Source organism: Anser brachyrhynchus (assembly GCF_964034855.1).
Source record: "Anser brachyrhynchus genome assembly, chromosome: 5".
NCBI lineage: Eukaryota > Metazoa > Chordata > Aves > Anseriformes > Anatidae > Anser > Anser brachyrhynchus.
In genome coordinates, this window is record NC_137699.1 from 18098873 (window position 1) to 18122026 (window position 23154).

Below are 23154 nucleotides of genomic sequence, written 5' to 3' on the forward strand. Positions count from 1 at the left end.
CATGTAACAATATGCTTTTAAAAAAACAGCATCAAATCCTGATTTATAAACTAACATTTAGTCCTTTGATCTCCTTTCTACAAGAACTCAGGAGTAATTGATTTTGAAACATAACCTTGAACAACATAATGATTTTTGCTACACACAATACAGCACCATCACAAAAGGGCATCCAAGAATAATTCTGTTGCCTCTCTACACTGTGACGCTAGGTAACGACATACATATTTTAAAAACAGCTACTGCACAAAATTCACATGTTACTAACTTTACTAAAATTAAATGATATTTAATAAGAAACAAGATTTCTCAAGCTCTGTGCACAACAGGTCCTAAAAGCATCCACTTTTAACTCCAACATTCATACATGCTCTAGAAACTTGGAATTTAACAAAGCAATTTAATGAATGAGAAAACAATGAAAGATTAAGAAAAGTGGCTGACAATGAACATCTGTGCCTTGTGTGAAAACCGCTGGCCTACATAAACAAAAATTCAAAGCACATCCTGCAAAATATTCTGAATGTGTTCTTCATTTTATTACAGAAGCACGGCCTCTACAGTTTGGCCTAGCTACTTAGACTGACTTGGGGAGATGCAATACACCTGTGATTTAATAAGCAATAACATGTATTATTTCAGAACAGTGTGACCACAAAATGAATCACCACTGCTTAAGGAAGCAAAGAAACGAAAGGCCCCACCATTATTATTCAAGTGAACTCAGTTACAGTGCTGGACAGTCACTATTGCAAGGAGCAGCCAAGCCTAATAAATATCTCTGTCCTTGCCCCCCACTTCTTAAAATTTTAAGAAAATTTTAATCAAACAAGCATTTTATGACATCCATTGCTTTAATATACTTATGGGAAAACACCCACCATTAAAAGTATTTTTCTGTTTACTGTTCAAAGAGATATGTACAACAGTACAGAAATTCTACGCAGTCTTCAAACTTTGGCAAATTGCCAATATATCCAGCCACTCTGCACGTTAAGAACTGTGTTAGGTCTTTGAGTAAAAAGCTGTATATAACCTGTGAAAGCATTGCAAAACTGAGGTACACAATACCACAAAATAAACAATCAGCCCATAAAATTACTATTCTTAAACAGACTTGGTAATGTTAAGCTTTACGGGGCAAATCAAATATGCTTCTGCTACGTAGCAATAAAGCAATTATTTTTCAATATAACATGTCTGAAATGCGTAATATATACCTTTTCATGCTGAAGTTCCTCAATTTGTTTTTTCGCGTTTTCAATTTCTCGAATAAGTGAATTCTAAAACAAAATGTATCACAAATCATGTTACTTATAAAAGCTTACAACTCTTAAACCATAACCAAGATGAGTGCCAATAAATTTCAGTCACACCACACAGATGCATCTTAAGTTACAGACAGTTTATTGCTTATACCATTTCACTTTGATCACAGGTGAAAGTTTATCCTTTCAGGTCTACAGCCCCCTAAATAATGGATTTACTAATAGTACAAGCGCCATAAAAAATTAATACCAATACTAGCCTGTTACGCTCTGTTTGACAAAAATTACTACAAAAAGGAATAATTATGCAGCTAAAATACTTCAAATTATTTCACTGATTAGTTACTAAGACATTACTGGCTATTATCGTTGGATTTTCATTTTGTATTCACTTGCCTGATCTAAGAAGTTATTACACAGCAATTTCTTGGATGCATGGTAGCTCCAGAACTGCATTGCTCACTGACTAATGGGCCTTCATTAACAGAGCTGTTTTCTTTGCAATTGTGCCATGACTTATAAACAAGTCCAGTAAAGATAAGACTACTACAATCTGTTTACTCAAAGCAGTTCCCAAATTCAGACTAAAAATCATCTGAGAGTTAAACATCTGAGAGCTACAATAATCAAAAAGATTGTCAACTATCATATTTGACCATGGTAAATGCTACCAAACAAAAATCAGAGGTTCCCCCTTCTAATAGTAAATTTATAACCAGCTCACTTTCTTTTCGCTTTCCAGTGCTGCCAAAAAGTTCTGCTAAACACTTTTCCTTGAGGTAAGTAACACCATTATTTGCATCTTAAACCTGTAATAAAGTTTCATAAGTGAACAAACAAATCATTCTGGGAAAAGAACCCCAATGATCAGAAGGAAGTCTTTAAATTTCACATGCATGTTTCTTTCCAAATTGTCATAAGAGAGAATGGAAGCCATACGGAGGATACTTTTGTATAAACTATTTCTTACAGGGAAGGACAAAAATTTCTCATTCATAACCATAGAGAGTTTGAGGGGTAAAGAGAGGCTAGGGTTAACCTTAAAATATCCACCCCAAAATGCAATCATAAAAAAAATGCAGTCACCTGCTTCTCAGAAATTGAACTTATAAAGACTAGTAGAGCAACCTTATCGATAAAGCCTGTAACAAGAAATTCAGAAATACTGGGAGCAGTTGGTGATCTTGAAAATAGTGATGTTTATTAAAACCCACAAGGCAAAAGTTTACATGCCAGATAACTGGCATCCCTGCCTATGGCAGGGGGCTTGGAACTATACAGCCTTTAAGGTACCTTGCAACTCAAACCAAGTATCAGTAAGCCCTATATTTGTTCTACACTACCAGATTTTTCTTACATCCCAGAGTACAATAGCACGGAAAAAAACCTCAATCTTTAATGATCCGAGGTGAGAGCAGTCCTAGAATTCTCAAAATACATGTTTAATACCTGACTGTTGGTTTAGGGTTGAGAACTGTGTAGACTTGAATCCATGAGAAAGTAAGTATCTATTGAAGTCTGAATACATCGTTACATGTTGCAATTAAAACATTCTGTTGTCATGACTTTAAAACAAAAGCCACTCAGCTTTTAACTGAGGCATTTCTCCTAATGGTCATTTCAGCCTCCAGTACAAAAAACTGCTTTTTAATCCAAGACAAAAAAATTCAAACTCAGCATTAAAGTGCTACTGTAAAAGGCTGTGGTGTTTGTTTCTTTGTTGTTGCCTGTTTTTTTTTTTTTTTTTTTTTTTGTTTTGTTTTGTTTTTTTGTTTTTTTACACAGAATAAGGGAATCCTTAAAGACAGGAATGAAAGAAAAGTCCATAGAAAGGACCTAGCTTGAAAAGCAAAAGAGGAAAAAAAGGGTAAATACATCACAATTTAAAAGCTGAACTGAATACAGGAGAAGACTGAGATGTGCGTTGACAGCATAGGGAGCATTCCCTTTAATCTGCCCATCTAGGAAAAAAATACAAGATTGTTTCAACTTGCAAGGATTCCACAATGATTCAGAGTAACCGACACAGACACAAAGCAGTGGGAAATAAAAGAAACTGAACGTTAAAAGTCAAAGTTCAAGTCCTAACTCTTCAGACTTCCTGTATTAACACTGGACAAGCCTATTTATGCAGTCCACACCAGTCAGATAAGGAAAAAGCTTCCTAAAAGATGGAAGGATAAAGCTTCCTAAAAGATGGAAGGATAAAGCTTCCTAAAAGATGGAAGGATAAAGCTTCCTAAAAGATGGAAGGATAAAGCTTCCTAAAAGATGGAAGGATAAAGCTTCCTAAAAGATGGAAGGATAAAGCTTCCTAAAAGATGGAAGGATAAAGCTTCCTAAAAGATGGAAGGATAAAGCTTCCTAAAAGATGGAAGGATAAAGCTTCCTAAAAGATGGAAGGATAAAGCTTCCTAAAAGATGGAAGGATAAAGCTTCCTAAAAGATGGAAGGATAAAGCTTCCTAAAAGATGGAAGGATAAAGCTTCCTAAAAGATGGAAGGATAAAGCTTCCTAAAAGATGGAAGGATAAAGCTTCCTAAAAGATGGAAGGATAAAGCTTCCTAAAAGATGGAAGGATAAAGCTTCCTAAAAGATGGAAGGATAAAGCTTCCTAAAAGATGGAAGGATAAAGCTTCCTAAAAGATGGAAGGATAAAGCTTCCTAAAAGATGGAAGGATAAAGCTTCCTAAAAGATGGAAGGATAAAGCTTCCTAAAAGATGGAAGGATAAAGCTTCCTAAAAGATGGAAGGATAAAGCTTCCTAAAAGATGGAAGGATAAAGCTTCCTAAAAGATGTCTTCCCAATGCTAGTATAACGAAGACCTCCATTCCCCCCCCCAAAAAAAAGAATTTTAAGAATGTATTTTCAAAATCCATATTAAAATATCCCGCAACAGAAACTATTTTATTAATAATTTATAATTTATTTACTGAAGTTACACACACATTACAAAATACACAAATCACTACAGAACACTGAACATCTAATTAATAAATATGCTGGAATGTAACTTAATGTTACCTTATCTTCCAAGGCGGCCATCCTTTCCTTGAGATGAAGCTGAAGCCTTTCATTAGATTCAGAGAGAAGCTTATCCACAGTTTCTGACAAACGTTTATTATGCTCTTCATTCATCTTCTCTCTCTGCCTAGCCTAAAATATATAACAAAAATTGAAGTTCTTATGACAAAGTTACTGAAATCGTTTAAACTTACGTCTGTAATAATTTCCAGGTTGTGAAAACAGTGTATTTTTAATCCAAATGTTTTTTTCTTTAATATAAATATTTTTTTCCAAAGCAATAGTGAATACTGCATGTACCTCCATGACTTTGTAAAGGAGTAGTATAAGATTGTAATAACTGTTCCAAGATCAGCTTGAAAATCTGAACTTACACTTTTCAAAACGGATCAGATTTTGGAACCAATTCCATTATTTATAACCTATAAATCAGTTTTTGCATGGTTGTTTCTTTCAGCAAGATTTTTGATCTCTTTATCAGAGATATGACTACCAATTAGGTATTTCCAGACTTATTTCAAACTGGCTAGGGACTTTTCAGCTTTTTCCTCAAGATTTGAAGTTAGTCACAGCAAAGGGGCTCAAATCTCCCAACTATAAGCCAACCTAAACATTGGCTTATTTTAGAGATGAGACATAAAAACAGCTTTGCTGAATGGTAAAAAAACATAAAAGGACTCTTTCAGCCTTGTTTCAGTGCCAAAAATATGTACTTTACCCTTTGCAGTTCTTGATTCTTTTCTTCTAACTGTGCTTCCATCTGTCTCAGTCTTTCTTCTATATTGCCATGCCTCTCTTCAGCCTGTCAATTTAAAAACAAAATTAGAACTTAAAAAATTTCAGAAGCATAAAAACATCGATGCCCAATAATGTATCTAACATGCTTTGTGCAACTGCCATTTATGGTAACATACAATGCAAAACAGATGGCTTTGTCACTAAAAGTACCTAGTGAGAGTTTGTATGTTAAAAAACAAAACAAAGCCTCTCACCACTAAATACTGCTAATCAACACTTACTTGAAAATGAGTTTGCAACAGCAGAAGTTCACTCAAATCCCCCAAAAACAAAACAAATCAAAACTAAACGCATTTCCAGCTTCTCCTCACTAGCCTAGACACTATAACCCTTTGTTATTAATCATGACAAAGCAGAAAGCAGCAAGCAGAAACAAGGACTAATATACAAATTCTACCTTCCTAAGCTTGGTGGTAAGTTCCAATACTTTAGCATCTTTAGCAGCAGAGCTCCCAGGAGACAAAAGGTCAGACTACAGAGCCAGTAAGGGATAGGAAAGATAACACGGAAAGAAATGAAACTTTATAAAGACACACGCACACAAAAAGGTTCATTTGTCGTCTTTACACTTTTTCAGAATTCAGTATACCATTTGCAGTCATTTAAAAATCTTTGTATTAATGAATACCTTTACTTCCCTATCCCCAATTGCATTAACACTTTGTTAACAGTAGAAGAAATTTGGTTTTCCCCTTCAGAAACTGTTGTTTTAAAATACTTTAATGCCTATTACTGAAAGAATTTTAATAAAAAGCAGCAACATAGCAATTCTTAGTGGCACCTTCATAAAGGAGTTACCAGAACAGACATTCAAATTCCAAATAGTAGAAATTAAAATACAGGACAAATCAGAGTGCATTCAAAGAGATGAACAGGAAACAGGAAGATACATTCTCTGAACTAGTTGGGGAAAAACTGAAACAACTTAAAAACAACTCTAAGACTTCTGGTAGTAGGACACTGAGAAAACAAGTCTTGAGGACACTGTCCAGTTGTCTCACCTTTGAAAGTGCTGCAACTCTCTGTGCCAGCTCGGCTTCCACTTCTGGCAAAGTTTCAGCTTTTCTCAAAGTCTGCTGCAGCTTTTGCTCAGCTAGCTCCAGTCGCTCTTGCAATTGCCTGTTCTTGTCTTCACTCTACACAGGATTATGATCAGCAATGTTTAGTGTTAAAATAGTAATAATTTTGATCGAAGAGGAAGGTAAAAATGTGGATTACTGCCTGTACTAGACCTAAGGACAACAAACTACCCAAAATTGGTTTCAAACATAGATGTGGCATCTTCCTCTTCATTACATGAGAGAACTTACCAAAAATTTTATTTATATATATATATACACACACACATGTATGTATACATATATATATATATGTATGTATACATATATATGGGGGGGTGAATACAACTTTTTTTTTTTAATATATTAACATAGACATCTGTTGTTGACTAAGCATTGCCTGGCTTCCTTTGATTAGAAAGCGATTGGCTCAATAACCATTTCTGGTTTATGAAGCTGAACAAGTTCTCATGTGAAATACGTCAAATTTCTCCTGCGGTAAGGAAACATTTACAGGCACTATAGGCTATAAAAGTAACTACACACTACACAAATGTTAAAACTTCTGGTTTAGAATGAGTAATTCTCTCACTTGAAACTGAAGACACATGTAACATAGAAATCCACAATTAAAGTGGACAGAAGCCCTGCTCCCACATGATCAAGTGCATCAAAATGCTTAAAATCCGCTTCCCTTCCCCAGTAAACTCTCTAATCTTGCCTTCCAGGGTAAAATTCAGCACAACACACTCCCTGCTGAAAAACAATCACCAGCAATAGTGCATTACAAATATATTCATCTTCCCAAAAGCAAAGTTAAGTGCCTTAGTATAGTATCTACATTTCCATCAGTATTATGCTGAGCAAAACGTACTTTTGTATCTTAATTAAAATATTTGAGCTTATTTCAAATTACAACCTGTCGATGCATGGAGTCTTTAGTGGCTATTTCATTTTCAAGTTTATCATTGAGGTCATGCACAGATGTAGCTTCACGTTGTGCGGCGAGGTAGCGTTTCTCAAGAGTTGTGATTCTCTCTTCCATGTCCTCCTTTTGGGCCATAGTCTACGCAAAACACAAGACAGAATCTAGTTATTAATATAGGAGATAATTATCTAGTGATCAAACTGGGCAGGTGGAAGGAATGGAGGTGGCGTGACAAACCAAAAAGAATTGGAAAGTAGTCTGTAACTTATGCTCAGAAGTTCAGTAAACATACCGTTTAAAAAAGTTAAGATGACTGATCTTTATTTTATTACACTACAGATCTGCTACTTATCTTTCCAGTGGCACAAACAAATCTTTACTTCCTGGCAATGGTCAGATAGTGTTCTTGGAATTAACTAAGGTCCATTCCAATTTAATAAGGATACTTTTCTTCTGGAGTACACACTAAGACTATGACCTTAGAGATCAGTGATTGGTAACAGGAACTGCTAATCACACCACTGAAATTAAGTGATTCCTTAAGGTAATCTTCAAAAATAAAAAAAACAACTTCATGAATGATGCCAACATTTATAAGATCAAGCATCTTTTCTAGCACCTTTCATAGTTAAAGTCCTCAATGTTAAATCTCTAGTTTAATAAATGTGGGAAATATCTGAAATCATACCACAGAATGGCATGGGATGGAAGGGACCTTAAAGATCATCTAGTTCCAACCTCCCCAACACTCCTCACTTTTCAAAATCAAAAAAGTTGAAAGAAGCAGAGAACATCAAGGTATAATTGTGTAATGACAAATTTTGTAAAGTAAATGCCCTTGTGACTACCCAGATTTGACAGTTTATTACTCACCTCTCGTACATCTCTCTGCAATTTTGTATTCATTTCTTCAGATTTTATTAAGTCTTTTCTAGCTGTGTCAAGATCTTCTTCCAGCTCTGCTACTCTACTAGACAAAGAAGTAAGACGTTCTTTCATTTGCGTCTGCTCTTTGTTTTGTTTATCTATGATGTCTTGAAGTTCAATTACTTTAGCGAGGTTTTCATCATGGCACAAAGAACCATCAGAGGATCTCTATTAAACAGGAAAAAATGTATTTGCATATGACACAGAAATTTGAAAAAACAACTGTTACTTAGCAGTAAACATCCCTCCCCCAAGATAATTCTTCTATTGGATAGGCTGCAAACAGTAAAATTGTGGTAACAGACTTTTCAATTAAATCTTCATTCAAAGTCTTTTATTATGGTTTAAAATTAAAATATTCTAGTTAATCACTAAAAAAAAAAAATCATACATTAACTGAAAAAGTAAAGGGCTCTACCTTCCCATTTGTAGTTGGTGTATTTTCTTGTTCATGATTTATATCCAGCATCCCATCTGGAAGTGTTTTTTTCTGATTATTTTGCTCTTTCAAAATCATTAACTAAAAAGAAAAGAAAAGCTTGTGTATGTTTCCAGTCAATTTATATCTCAATAATTATACAAGGAACAGCTGCAAAAGTAAGGGAGCAAAACCAATTGCCGATTCTACCATAAGGTATGTATTAATCTGACACAGGCACCCAAAAACTTATGCCATTACATCCTACAAGTTCTTATTTTAAAGCCAAAGGATCTTTTTGTCGTTTTGGTTGTTTGCCTTTCCCCCTGCCCTCCACCCCCATCCTCCTTTCTTGCTCTTTCAAAGTGACACAGTTGAAAACTGTAGTTATCCCCATTTGGTAAAAAGAATAAAAACACAAGAAGTGGAAAAAAAAACAAATTTTAACAACTCAAATTACTGTGTACAAATATTGTTTAAACACCTACAATGCACACCTGAAGATTTCTTTTAAAAATAAACCTACCTCTTTATGCGTAGTACCTAATTCTTCTTCCAATAAGCTACATCGTTCAAGTGCTACTCGTAACCTCTCCCTTACCTGAAAGAATCATTTGAAATAATTTGATATCTCTGAAATTAGGAAGAAATAAATTTCATGCATCACCATACCACCATTCTCTTTTAGATAATAAAGGTTTTATTACCATTTAACTTAGAGACCAGCTTAATCTTTAGTCAATAGCAAATACAAGACACTCCAAAAGACTTTCTAGATAAACAATGCATATCTTAAAATCTAGCTTTTTTGTTGTTGTAAGCAAATTATATCTCAACATGACCTGTACATTCACTTAACATATCCCGAATTTGCCTATCCTTTTGAAAGCCACAAAGTGTGTATACTTTTGCTTATTCACAACAAGGAAGGGACAGAATTTTCCTTAACACAGTTTGCAAGACTTTTATATAAAGATCACAAAAGTTGTTTGGTAAACTACAAATTTGTAGCAAAATTCACAGATGTTATATTACCCCTTTCATAGCCTGCTGCCAACATCAGGCACAATGCAAGGGCGAAGCTCCTTTAATTCAGCCTTATTTTTATAAGACAGCATAAGCAGATTCCTTCCTTCCTGTTCTCCCTAGTCCACTTCCTATATTACATAACACCAAAAGGCTAAAACCTGATATTATACAGATAAGTAAATGTATGCATTTGTACAACAAATACAATGCACCTGAACCATCCTTGGTTTACATTAGAACAGTTAATGGAATACAGGAATAAATTCCAGCACCTTGCTGCAGCACAATATTAATTTAGGAGAGCAGTTTCAAACGCACTTATAACACGGCCACCATCTTATTATAGAGAAAAGTTCAGAGAACCTGTCTTCTACAACTTCAGTACAAACAACTATGGTCCATAGAAAAGAAAGGGTGGATAGGATGAGATGACATTAGCTAGCATATTTCATTACCTTTTCATCAAGGGCTTTATGGTGTTCAAATAAAGATTTTAGTGCTTTGAGAACTTCTACTTCACTAGAAACTCCTGCTGGAGACTGAGCTTGTCTCTTTACAACAGTCATTCTCAGAGATCGCTCATGCCTGGAGACAAGACATTCCAAATGTTCCAGTAATAGCTAAAACAAAAAACAACAATGTTTATTCCTGTTCGGAACAGCTGCAGAAAGCTTTGCCTCCTAAAACGCCACATTTTGTATTCTAAACTTCAAATCTGAGAACCGACAACTATTACATCAAGTATAAAGACTCATTTTTAACATTTTGCCCATATTAAAAGTGCTATCAGAGTAAACAATGTGCGTTCCCTTTTGGTCTAGCTTTTAAATGAGGCTTCTACTTAACTGGGTCTTTCCAGTTCCTCCACCAATCTGAGGAGCAGAATGCTTGTAGAAAGGATACACACAGGAAATACTCTAAACTGGACAGCAACTGCTCTGCTGGCAGCTGTGTAAGCTGCTAGATCAGACAGCCTGCCTGCTCTACTCCTCTGCTCCCAAGTAATGTATGATTTCAAAATTTTAACTAGAAGAGAGCTGAGTGACAGATAGCAGTGCAATCTTACAAGCCTTTCTGGATTCTGCACAGCAGTATTTGGAGCTATACATAAGCTTGCAAACTTTCTTAATCAACAAACACACCTCCAGGAGGATTCATGTACAAATATCAAGGAAAAAACTTTTAGCTTTTCAAATTCAACATTCAGTATTTTTCTCCACACAGTTGGATACTTCAAAAAGGGTAATTCTGGAGAGAAGGCACGGAACTTACCCTGGTATTATTTCTTTCTGCTTTCAGTTCAGCAATTTCTTCCTCCCTTTCAAGCAGCTGTTCCCTGCATACATTTAGTTCTTTTGTAAGCGCTGCAAATTCCTGAAATAAACCAGACAGAAATATAAGTACATCAAATATTGGGACACAGCGAGAGTGGATTAATAGGAACACTTGACACAATTTTTCAAAGTATTCATTTCAGATGTCTAAAGCCAATACAATTGTACAGTCATGCTAAGCAGGCTTAAATTCAAACACTTAAAACCTTTATAATGTCAACTGTAAAGATAAAAGACATTTGACCAGTACTTCAAAAACTTGTGTCTCCTCTCGCAATTATCTGAGTAAGGGTATCCCTGTTAAGCAAAGGGAAAAAAACTGTTTCTAATGCACTTGGTACGTTGTTTCAAAGATTTTTTTTTAAAGGACTGCTATAAGGAATGCAAAAACAGAGCACTAATAAGCACAGTAAAAAAACAGAAGTCAGCAACACATGATGTTTTTATTCAGTATTTAATTGTGAGAGACAATACATAACCCTGCCATTTACCGAAACACTCAGGTTACTTCTTTGTAGTAACAAAGCATTCTTGAAGGCTCACCACTGGAGGACTCAGACTTTTACCTGTATTTGTCTACTTTAGCAGTACACAGGGATTTTGCTTATACCTACTTCCAAATCTCACAAAACAAAAGTAGAACAGACCTTTTCCCTACAGTTCTGCAAGAAATCCAGGAAGACTAGAATCAGAATTTTTCTAAATGAGGAGCCCCTGAGTTTTCAAAAGACTTCCCCTTCAATTTGAACAAAGCTTTCACCAAACAAAATTAAACCGTTATAAGCATCACAGAGTGGGAAGGCATCAGTAAACAGCAGTTAAGGTAACACAGCAGTTACTGCATGGCTTGCTTTTTTGTTTGCTTGTTCCACTATTTTGAACACTGAGACAAGTCAATAGTAAAGAATATATTTCTAAATTTGGGGGGTTGTTAGAAAGATATGATTGTCTTGAGTACCTGAAAGAGCTACTACATCCTAAGCTATTTCCATACTCTAGCAACAGCCTCCCTAGAAACACTCACTATAAATGGCATTTAAGCTCTGGATCAACTCAAAGAGCATACTCTGGATATAATGAAATACGAAACTATACAAGACACTTAAAAGTAACTACTGAGAATAATCTTACCTACATACTTACTCTAGCAAAATTAAAGTTGTAATCTGAACCACATTAAAAACAACTAGCTGTAAGCCTAAATGTGAACGAGACCATACTTTAGAAGACAGCTTTGTAGGAAACTGGGAAAAAAACACTTTTTCCATCAGTGCAACTTAGGATGAGAAATTAAATACATGTTGATCACTTCAATGGTTGATGAACACAACAGAAGCACTTGTATAAGAAAAGACGGAAATGCTAATACACAAGTTAGTCTTCTCTACTGTCTAGAAAAGACAAAAACAAGTCATGTCTAATAAACAGTGAATTGGTACAGCTGCACTGGTAAGTTGATGAAGGTACAGCAAACTGTGAAGAATATCTTATGTAAATACACTGTGTGCACAAAAGATGCTTCTCTAAGTCTTCCAAGCTCTGCAAGATATACTGCCTAACAGACAGCAGCTGCATAGGAAGCAAAAAATTTAAAATGGAGCCCTTTTGCAGTAAAATTCAAAGTGACAGAAAACACATGCTTAAAAACAAAAGGACTCAACTAATTATACTATCACATCTGCAAATTCTAACATGCAGCTAAAATAAGCAGTCAGAAGACACGTCTTAATCTAATTAATCAAAAGATTAATTTAGTAAGCTTTATTCTAAAACACGCACATGACAAAAGACACAAAAATACTGTTGCACAACATATACCTACAGTGAACTCCTTTGGGATTACTAACGCATTAGGCGTCTAAAAGTTGCTATGAAAGAAACAGTAATATCACCAGCACAGATGCAAAATCCATCACCATAATCCCTCTTCCTAAAGAAAAATCTGTTAATTGAAAAAGATTCAGTACAGTCCACCTAGTTAATTAGGAAACAACAGCAGGAAAAAAACCACTTAATTTTCCTTCATTTTTTCAACCGCTAAAAAGCCTATTTCTTTACCATACTTACTAATTAATATTCATATAAATTTTCACCAGAATATTTCAACTTTATACATTGACTCATTTGCATCCTTAAAAAAATGGCCTATTACTTCCAAGTAAAAACCTCTGGAAATATACTTCTTAGAACATCCTTTTCAGCAACTCCATAGCTAATGTAAATTTTAAGCATTCAAAACAAAATTTAAAAGATTCCTGAGTGCAAGGTAGACAAAGAAAGGAAACAGTCCACCTCACACTTCACAGTTACTGAAGGAAAGATCCACTCCATGAGCTTGCCTACAGAACTCACCATAACGTCAGAGTTTTTACTGTACCTTTAATAAACCCCTCTGTGGGAGTTTTCACAGCTCCCAGGCAACTGATAGCACATCTCTTCTGCTCCAGCGTAAGTGCAGGTAAACCCAGTTGAGGTTCTGAAGTTGTAGCTATTCAAAAGCCTACCTTACATATCTTTACATATTTCATAATTAACAGTTTTCAAGTACTACTGAAACTATTAACAGATTCAAATTATTTACAGAAGAGCTTGATATGAGCTTATTTTCCAGGTGTGGGTTTTTGTTTGGTTTTGTTTTTCCCCCTCCAACCCCCCCCCTTTGAAAAACCAAAAAGCCTCCAAGTGTCAACATCAAAATTCACTATTGCGGACATTATAGAATTCTCCGAAGGACATCAGGCTGACAATGGTAAGTTCTACGTTCTTCCAGACTCTATCTCAGGTCGAGTACGTGATAAAGAAAGCAGCAAGGCCTACCAGACACCACTTCGTCACCCTTCCTCAACTTAGGATCACTGTATAGCATTAATAAAAGTGTTACCTAAGACACGTACGAGCTCCATCTTCACAAAAACAGCTGTGTATTTCAAAGGAAGTTTACTCACCCTTCAAATGATTATAATACAGTTCTATTCCATCGCATATTCCAGTGCAAACATAAGTTATAGCACACATATATCATAATTATGACATGAACCACCACACTGTCAGATGACCCCAAAAGAACAATACACACAGGAATTTATATTGCTGCTGTATAAACAGACTGACACGTATTTCTAGCATTGCATAATACATCCACTGCTGTTTGTTTTTACAAAATGTATTTGCTGTGAGTCCCATAACGTGCCTTATAAAGAACACTTGAATATCCGTAGTTTCAGTTAACGCTGCCAAAAGACATGTCTTTTCTAGTTTTAATACCCATCTTCAACAGAAGACGATCCGATTTCCTCGAGCAGTTCAAAAGAAAACTATTTGCAACTTTGTCATCTCAAAAAAGAGTTTAAGTTGTCTCAATTTCCTCCTTGGCATTAAATGAATCTACAAAAGAAATTAAAGGAAACAAGAAAAATCCTGAAAAACTTTTCCACTTATCCGCAGAGCTACATTACTTATTCTGTACCTAAGGAGAAGACAGAGCTTCAGAATGAAGCTGTGCTCTGCTTCCAACTGCAATCAAAATAATAAATACCCTTCTCTGAAGACTGACAAGGATGGGACTCAGAATAAGCACTTCAGAGCATTTACTAGAAGAAACAGAGTGCTAAATATACTAAATACCCCTTGTTGACTAGAACATACTGGCAAAAGTTCAAGTATTATACTAAACCAAAATGCTTATTCAAAAAAGTAACTTTCTGAATTTGTATCATTCCAAACATGACACTCCTACTGCAAGAAATGGTAACTCAACAAAAAAAAGAAAATCAGTGAAAGTAACTTTGTTATTGTTCAGTAATATGTTTTCTGGGTTTTGTCCACAAACTCCACAAGTTTTTAAAACAACGGCGTTTCTTCCACATCAACTGACCTTCAACCGTTAGTATTTTAGAGGCCACAAACATCCTTCCAAAGGTTGCACCAGCTGATGTCTAGCTGTCAAGTCTGTAGAATTCTGCTGTCTGACCTGACGCTTGATTGCTTATGAGATGATGGTCCAGGAACATTACAGCTTTCAGGTAACAGGTTTTCTTCATGATTATTACAAGCACAGTTTATAGGTTTCACAGATAGTGCACTGCAAGCCCCTAAACACTACATGACAGGAAGAACAGTATTTCAGTTGGAGAAAAATTGGGGATTGATTCTATTTCTCTGAGGAGTCTAACAACATGAGCTGCACACTAGGGATGCTCTTTGCTACTATAACTGCAGACAACAGTAAAGTTGCTTGAGATTTGTTTACACATACAACTTTTTTCTGCAATAAAACACGATGCCGCTCCTCAGCGCATAAGGATTCATGGATTAACAGCAACAAGATGACTAGAAAACTTAAAGGATAAAAAGATATAAAAACAAACATCCTTTGAATACATACTACTATTAATTCATCCAGAAAATATTACCCTCTTGCAATCAAGAAGGATCAAGATGCAATTGTTGCATCTTTAGGAACATATCTGCCAGAAATATGTGAGAGGAATTTATCTGTTTAATCTTTACATCACATTTTATTTTACTGTTAACATTCTGTTCTGTGGTCTGCATATCAAAACAATCCACTCAAAAATCCAAGAAGCTGAAAGGATGATGAGAACTGGGGAAAAATACAGGCCATCAGGGATGAGAAACCAAGGTAATCTGAGATAAACTTTCATCATGTTATTTGTTACACAACATCCACACTTATTCCAAATGACGTGTAAATGAAAATGAGAGACGTCATAAAGCAATCAGAACAAACCAAAATATCTAAGCTTAACAGGATATTTAATAGTCCCCTTATTTTAAACCCAATGGTTGTAGGTAGCAACAGGGGCCAATGTCCCCATGTATAGTATTTTAAGATACTTAAGTATTTAATAAAATTTGGAAGTGCCTAGTAGAAGCAAGTAAATGCTTGTAGTTGTTGACTCAAAAGGGGTTAGGTTTTTCAGCTATCACAATTACTTAATTCAAAATCACTCAGAGTTACATCTACAACATTCACGTTTTAATCATTAAACCTTGCCTTCCAAGAAAACACAGTTATGCGCTGACAGCAGAAATCCAGAAGAAACATCAACCGACATAAACGATGCTTTGCCTATTCAGCGTAATAAATAAGATTGCTTTCAACCTCTCCATCTCTGTAGCATATGCTAATAGGAAAGACAAAAATTAAGACCAGAATGTGAAGAAAAATATTTTGCTGTTCACATAATGAAATTACTTTCCAGTAAGCAAACAGTCTGGATTTTCTAACAACCTAGATTTTCTAACCTGGAAATAAAAAAGCTGTTTCAAACATTAAGAGAATCGGGTCCATGAAAAAGTGTTTCTTTTGCTCTAAATCAACAAAAAATATAAAAGGGAATGTATGAAACTACTTAAAGGGATACTAAGATATGGTTATATCAAACAGGTTTCAGAGCAATTTTCACGTTTAAAGTGGCTGATTTTGACAGAGCTACCTACCAATCAGTGAGAATAGTGTAGCATACAGTACACTTCAACATATCAGCCTCCTTTTCTATTTCTCCTTATGCGTAACAGGTTTTGTAACTCAAAAAAGCCCCACTACTAGAACAGGTGCAGATTTCTTTGCTATTAACAATTTTTTCCTGTTCCAAGTAGCGGCATGGAAAAAGTTTAAAATGTTTAGTATCACCTTTTTTCACCTCTCATTAGTTTACATTTTCCTTGACTCAAAAGCCTGTTTGTTTCTTCCGCTCTAACAAAAGCTGTAATGCTGCATGAAAACACTAGAACAAGCGTTGCACCTAGCTAATGGGTAATTATTAATATTAAACAAATATTAAATTAAAGCTGAGTAACTTCTATCATTCCAACCCTCTTTTTTGGTATGGTATTCTTCAACCTTACTTCTCGGATTGACCTATCTGGGCTTTGTCACTAATGATGCTCAATCCTAAATATGCAATTAAGTTTTAAAATGTTTACAGTTGCATAATGTTACTGCTCTGGAATGAAACACTGCTTCCAGTCCACTTTGGAGATGAAAGCAGAACCAACTGTCTAGCATCTGACAGAAAGCAATGTGCAAAAGAACTCTAACTTACAGCCAGCAGGTACCAAACACATGCCCAAGATCAAAATGGAAAAGTTCATAGTAAAACAATCTCCATGGTAATAGGTTTCCAGTTACCATCTTGACTGAGTTGCTCACATTTATGTGTAGTATTCACTGAGCCTTAACTACAAGGCATTAAATCTGGACTTCATTGCTAGGAACTCTGGGGAAGTGCTGCATGTCAAAGTGTAAGAAAACATAAATGAAGATGGATGGTTTTTGGCAGCTTTGCAAAAGGAACACTGAATTAACAGAAAAGGGGAGGTAAAAACACATCAGTTTCCATGTTTTCCTGTCTATATGTCCCCTTTCACTGATATAACGCATTCCTGATTGACGTTTTCTACCAGTGCATGGGAGTGTAGAAGTACTGCAACCCAAAGCATGGCTGAATCTTTAACCCCTTGAGAAATCAGACTTTTTCCTTTCACCACACTAATCAACACCCAAACTTCATACGTGCTGCAGAATAGTTTGGAAATTGAGTTTGTAAAACCTAGTACAAAGACTGAAGCACAGGTTGAAGAAAAGCAAACAGGAGCCACCTACACTCAAATCATTAACTACTGCCTGCATAAACTTGCAAAGTCATTACCACCTATATTCTTGCATTTAATTTTCTCTAAATTCTGCAAACCATCACTGTTATGTATATGAGACTAAGGGCAAAGCCTAGTGCAAAATTATCTGTGCACCACTGGACAGCCAGTCACTGATTACATATGGTTTCTTACAGTGCAAGGTACACACGCTAACCTGAGAGCCTTCCAAGTTCCACCACTAATTAGAGCTGCTACATACAACACAGTGAATACAGTAGTCAATTTCTACAAGACTGTTTGCTGGTAATATTCAGAACTAAGCCACAGCAACATCCTATCTTCTTCAGTGCTAAACCAACCTCGTTGTGTGCCTGTAAAATTCAGAAGAGAGAACAAAAGATTGTTTAAACAAGTCAGAAAATATCTCTCAGTCACTCTTGGTTTAGGTGGAAATTTGCAGTTTGCTAAGCATCTTCCTGTAAGGCAAAGAGCCTTGATATCACTGAAAGATTAAGAATTCAAATTTTCTCCAGGTAACAGGTTAATCACTTCATCAGCCTCAACAAATCATTGCCAGCAACTGTGGCTGGTTCAAAGTACAGTGTATCACAGAGTCTATTTTCAGTTAACCCAGAGTAGACACTACTTTTAACAGAGACTTTTAAACTACTTAAGCTACAGATGGATTACAAAGACTATATATTGAATTGGAGAACAGCTATACCACATCCCCCGCCCCCTTAATATCCATCAGGAAAGCACTGGTCATCATGGAAGAGCAAGCTGTTAAACATGGGGGGGGGGGGGGGTTGGTTATACTTGGTACAGACTGGTCAGTAATACAGCAATCCTCTTCAATACTGCATCAATCCAACTACTCATTTTCCAGAAGAAGAGTTTACCTAACACAGAAACAATTTGAGAAATAATTGAAATAATTGGGGGGCGGGGGGAGGGCTGGGAAAACAAATGCCTCAATTAAACCCTAAATTAATGAATTTGAAGGGTTTCAGTGTGAATAACCTCATTCCTACACCCCTAGCCTAGTCTATTTTGATTAGTAACTAATACAGTAAGTAGTAGGACAACTTCTTAGTTGTAGCTTTAGGCATCTCCATTTTTGGAGTCCATGTCAGTAAAAAACTTACCCACACCCATATCCACTATGGCAAAAGGAGAATACAGTTGTACTTAATTAAAGAGGAAGAATCTTGCTTTACCAGTTTGACAAGATATGGGGCAAAACCAGTCTCCATCTTTAATATGACACTATAGAGATTTCATTTAAATTTCTCCTCTCCACATAAAAGTTGGTCAAGAGGATCCTGTACAGGATTTCACAACATAAAACACTCCTAAAAATGTCAAACTGTAAAGTAACTGCAAGATAGCTGAGAAAATTTCACACAAGTCCAATATTTCTAGTGGACCTCCCAACTCAGTTATGGAGGCTGAGCAGCTACCACAAAAGCTGTAACAAGATCTTTTAAGTTGTAAACAATACTGAACTGTCAGTTTCCTTGGGCAAGAAAAAAAAACATGGTTTTTTTTTCCTGTTCAACTCCAAACATACTGCACTCACAAGGAACAGCACAACTCTTGCTCAGCTGACATTTAAAATTAAATTTCTATAACTTCAAAACTAAAAGTCATTTAATCCTGAATACTGACTTTCAGCATCTCAATCCGCACGTGAACACTACACTTTTTTTTTTTCCAGAAATAGACCCAGAACAAGAACCTCCATGCACGATTATTTCGGTGACAAGATACCTCCGCTTGCAAAAACTGTAAGCAGCAGCTGAGGCACGGCACTGCCCTGCCCTATTCCAGCCATTAATCTTGGCCTCGAGTTGTCAGGCTTAGTTCTGTGGCCAGTAGTTGTACAGTACATTTTTCACACCGTGTTAAAAGGGAGTGCTTGGGAATATCTGAATAAGGCTGGCCAAGCCACCCTCATTAAACAAGCATCAACACGCATTCCCCCTCAGTGCTCTGCTATTACATATACACACAAACACACGCTTTTTTGCCAACTGATGAACTGTTCAGTTTTATGATTTCAAACTTGTTTAAGCAAGTAATACTCAATGAGGACAGATAGATGTCTTCAGCAGGTAATTGAACTTACAGGCCCTTTACATTCTATTTTTCTGTTTCTTTGTACTGTATCATCTGGTTTCTATGCTAAGTGGATTTACTAACTAAAGCTAAATACGTAAGTCTGCAATATTTGGACTGAATGCAATTGCACCATTCCATGGAACAGTTACTTGATTTTTGCAATAAAAGCTAATCTAAAGCCTATTCAAAAAGAGTTTTTTCATGTCTTAAAATAGACACGTCCAATATTTAAACACAAGAGCTTAACCCAGTAACGCAGATTGTCAAAACAATTTATTTTTATGCTTTTTTAATGTTTTGTTGTTTGGTGTTTTTTGACTGCACAAAGAATATTTATAACAAACAGTTCCATCATACTTTCTAACAACCGCCTGAACCCAAAAACCAGAACCACAGATTATCCAGAGTTGGAAGGGACTCACAAGGATCATGGAGTCCAACGTGTTACATCACAGAACAAAGCCAGGGATATGACTAACATGAAATTGCAAGAAGGGAAAAAAGGAGAGACGAGGACAATCTTAACACGCTGTAACCAGTAACAGATACTGGAGCAAAAGACGGATTAGTGAGGAACCTGGTCTGAAGAGCAAGTACCTCCTGTTCCACGCCAGGCTACAAACGAAGGAGAGATGATGCAACCAGGAGACCCTGAGGCCTTATACACAGCTGAGAGAAAAGATTAGCTTGGCCCATTTCTCCCCTACTACCTCCCTGGCCAATCTTCTATAACCATTACACAAAACACAGAGGAGAGTTAAGCAATCTCTAAAGACTACAGTTACAACAAGGAATCAGAACTGCATTAACGTATGAACATAAAGAGATTACAAGAGGGGAAAAGGGCAGCTTCTTTCCTGCATGGACAAGCACTGAAAGCTAAAATCCTAAAAAGCTTTTTGATTTTTCCCTTTGCCAGAACTAATTCCACATTTCTTGAAACAGACTCAAGTTTTAGAAGATATTGTCAAACCACACCCTCAAAAGACATTCTGAAAGCACAAGCTGTGTGTTCTAAAAGAAAGAAACTACCAGATGCACCTGTCCCATGTTCTTCAACATAAAGCTAATATAAGAATGTAATGACCCTTCAGGGACATTTCACCATGAAATACATCAAAACGATAATACCATATTAAAAACACATTACTCTAGGAAGACTCTAGGAAGATTCACAGTAGTATTCCAAGGCATCCCTGAAATTATTTAAGCCAAGCTGTAGTCATTCACACAAAATTAATATGGCAAATAGAAAGAGCTTCAAAAAGATGCTCTAATTATAGATATTTCCCTAAAACATGCATAAACATGTGAAGACCCCAAGCAAATTCACCACATAACCAAGGTCTGAAAAACTGTTCTCTACACAGGCTCTGTTCTTCCAACCATGGTCTCTAAGATACAGTCATCTTTCACACCCATAAAGTTTAGATTATCTGAAGAAGTGCTAGTGCTACAGGTAACTTTCATATCACATAATCCCCTTCAAACCTTTAAAGGATATCTGATTGGGGTAAAAAGTTTTTCAACTCTGTGTTTCCAAATTAAGATACAAGACGTGTCCCGTCTTAAATCCTAGCAGAAGCAAGAGACTGAAGTGTGAGCTGTCAGTTGGGACTTTAAATGTGACGTAAAAGAACCTTAAAAATACTGTATTACACAAAGTTCAGGTTCCCATTGTGAATAGTAAAACCACAAAACTTATTTATGCACAAACTACAGTGAAAAGCACAGCTAGTAACAGAATTTAAGTCCAAAACACACTTCAGATAACAGATTTCCCATTTATGAATAGAAATGCAGAGAAAATGAATTTTCACTGACATTCTATCATCAAAAGTAGATATTGCTACATGATTTTTGTGACAGGCTCACGTAAAATACTTGAGAATCCACAATGCAAACCCACAAATCCACAGTTTAAACCTTGCCATTGATCAAGTCAGAAGTTCTTTCAGATATGTACAACAAATTCCTCCCCCCTAATTTTCTTTTTGAAAAGTTAAATTTACAGTGTGAAAAATTTTGTATCGATTTATATTCGGCACACATTGAAACAAGCAAGCAATTCCACTTGCAGATCTCTCCCCCTTTTCAGTGGCTTGTTTTATGAAAAGTTCAGAAGCATTTAAAAAAAGACTGATCAAATTGGTTATTTGCTGAGAACTAGTATCTTCAAAATAACAGCAATTTACATTCCTGTTCACTGAATAAACCTTCTCCACATTAAAGAAAGTTTTACCGTTTACACTAAGGATTTGGGTAGCCAAAATTTCTTTTCAAGTAATTCAAAATAAATACCATTTCTCATTACAGGAAATCATCAGTATTGAGAAGACAATGATTATTAAACTTCAGCCAGCTGCAAGACAGTTTGTTTACATTAATATTCATAGTGAAGTCTTTCAACTATACGGACGGCCAATCTAAACTTTGTATAGATTGACACAAAAATTCTTTGTTTAAACTGCACCTCCTGAAATATTTTGTTTTGTTTTACACTGTGTAAATGAATCAGCTACTAAGCTTATATAATTACATCCTTATACTGTGTGCCGTCCTGTAAATTTGAGGTAGGAAAAGAACAATTTCTACAGTAAAGAGTTTGTTAACCTGTGGTGTGCATTCTTTTACTAATTTTCACCAGATATTTACCTTTAAAAAGAACCATAGAGTAGAATGTGTTCTTAAACGCAACGTTTCCCTACAAAACACTGTAACTGACCTGTACCAAATTTGGTATGTATTTATACATGAGAGGCAGGATTAAAACAAAGAAAGCACAGAAAACTTCTAGACAATTAGATGCTAAATGGAATTGGGTAACAAACCATGCCATGTATGAGCAATAGCGGAGTAAGGCATGACACAGCATGGCTCAGAGCATACACTGACAACTGTTCTACAGAAAAAAAAATCAAAGGCTGCCCATTTCACTACTGCAGCAGCAAATGGAAAACCCTTGCTTAATCTACAAGAGGACATTTTTTTCCTCCTCTTAACAAAATTACATAGACATACACATCAAAATTTTCAAGCTTTTAGCCACATCATTGAAGGTGCTTGTTTCAAATCCGTCTTGAAGATATCTGACTATGCCTCGTACTGGGAGCATAAGGACCTTTTCATCAAGGAATCTTGGAGCACTTCATAGAAGTTCTAAAGCCAGATGTTTTTTCTAAACATACATATTTCTCAAAACATAACTGTAAAACAGAAGAACTATGGGATAAGATATGTTGACTGTTCTTACTTGTTTGCAGCCATCAAGAAGTCACAGTATATTTCAAATGCAACCAAAATTATATTCCAGTTAAAACGTTCACTACCATCCTCAAAAACCATTTCCTGAGCAGACATGAACATAAACACATGAGCATAGTTCAAGGCCAGCCACTGTGGAATAGCAGAATAGAAGATTAAGCAACAAAGCTTCTTTTTGTAAAAACGCTACAGCTCTAGTCACTGCAGGAACTGACCCCAGAGCCTTGTCATGACAGCCAGCCAGAAGAAAAGGAGCTGGTTTTCAGTAGCACTTACATGAAACCCAAGGTAAAGTCTGAAATAGATGAAGGTCACCAGTAAAAGAAAACTTAACCAACAAGTCACATCCATTTACAGAGG

General features: G+C 35.9%; 1 protein-coding gene across 5 annotated transcripts in view; it reads right to left on the reverse strand.

Annotated features, from left to right (window-relative positions):
- The window catches only part of PPFIA1 (PTPRF interacting protein alpha 1), a 59255-nt gene that overhangs the window by 27078 nt on the left and 9023 nt on the right, over positions 1-23154 (reverse strand). For 4 of the 5 annotated variants that reach the window (XM_080592861.1, XM_080592860.1, XM_080592859.1 and 1 more), the window contains exons 3-12: positions 10724-10825; positions 9907-10071; positions 8949-9023; positions 8423-8524; positions 7951-8172; positions 7069-7215; positions 6093-6227; positions 5012-5095; positions 4294-4425; positions 1221-1283 (exon numbers count right to left, since the gene is read on the reverse strand). In XM_080592861.1, the coding sequence (XP_080448987.1) occupies positions 1221-1283; positions 4294-4425; positions 5012-5095; positions 6093-6227; positions 7069-7215; positions 7951-8172; positions 8423-8524; positions 8949-9023; positions 9907-10071; positions 10724-10825 (1227 nt within the window). Of the gene's footprint in view, positions 1-1220; positions 1284-4293; positions 4426-5011; positions 5096-5488; positions 5564-6092; positions 6228-7068; positions 7216-7950; positions 8173-8422; positions 8525-8948; positions 9024-9906; positions 10072-10723; positions 10826-23154 lie in introns of all 5 variants that reach the window. The other variant, XM_080592862.1, reaches the window with a different exon arrangement.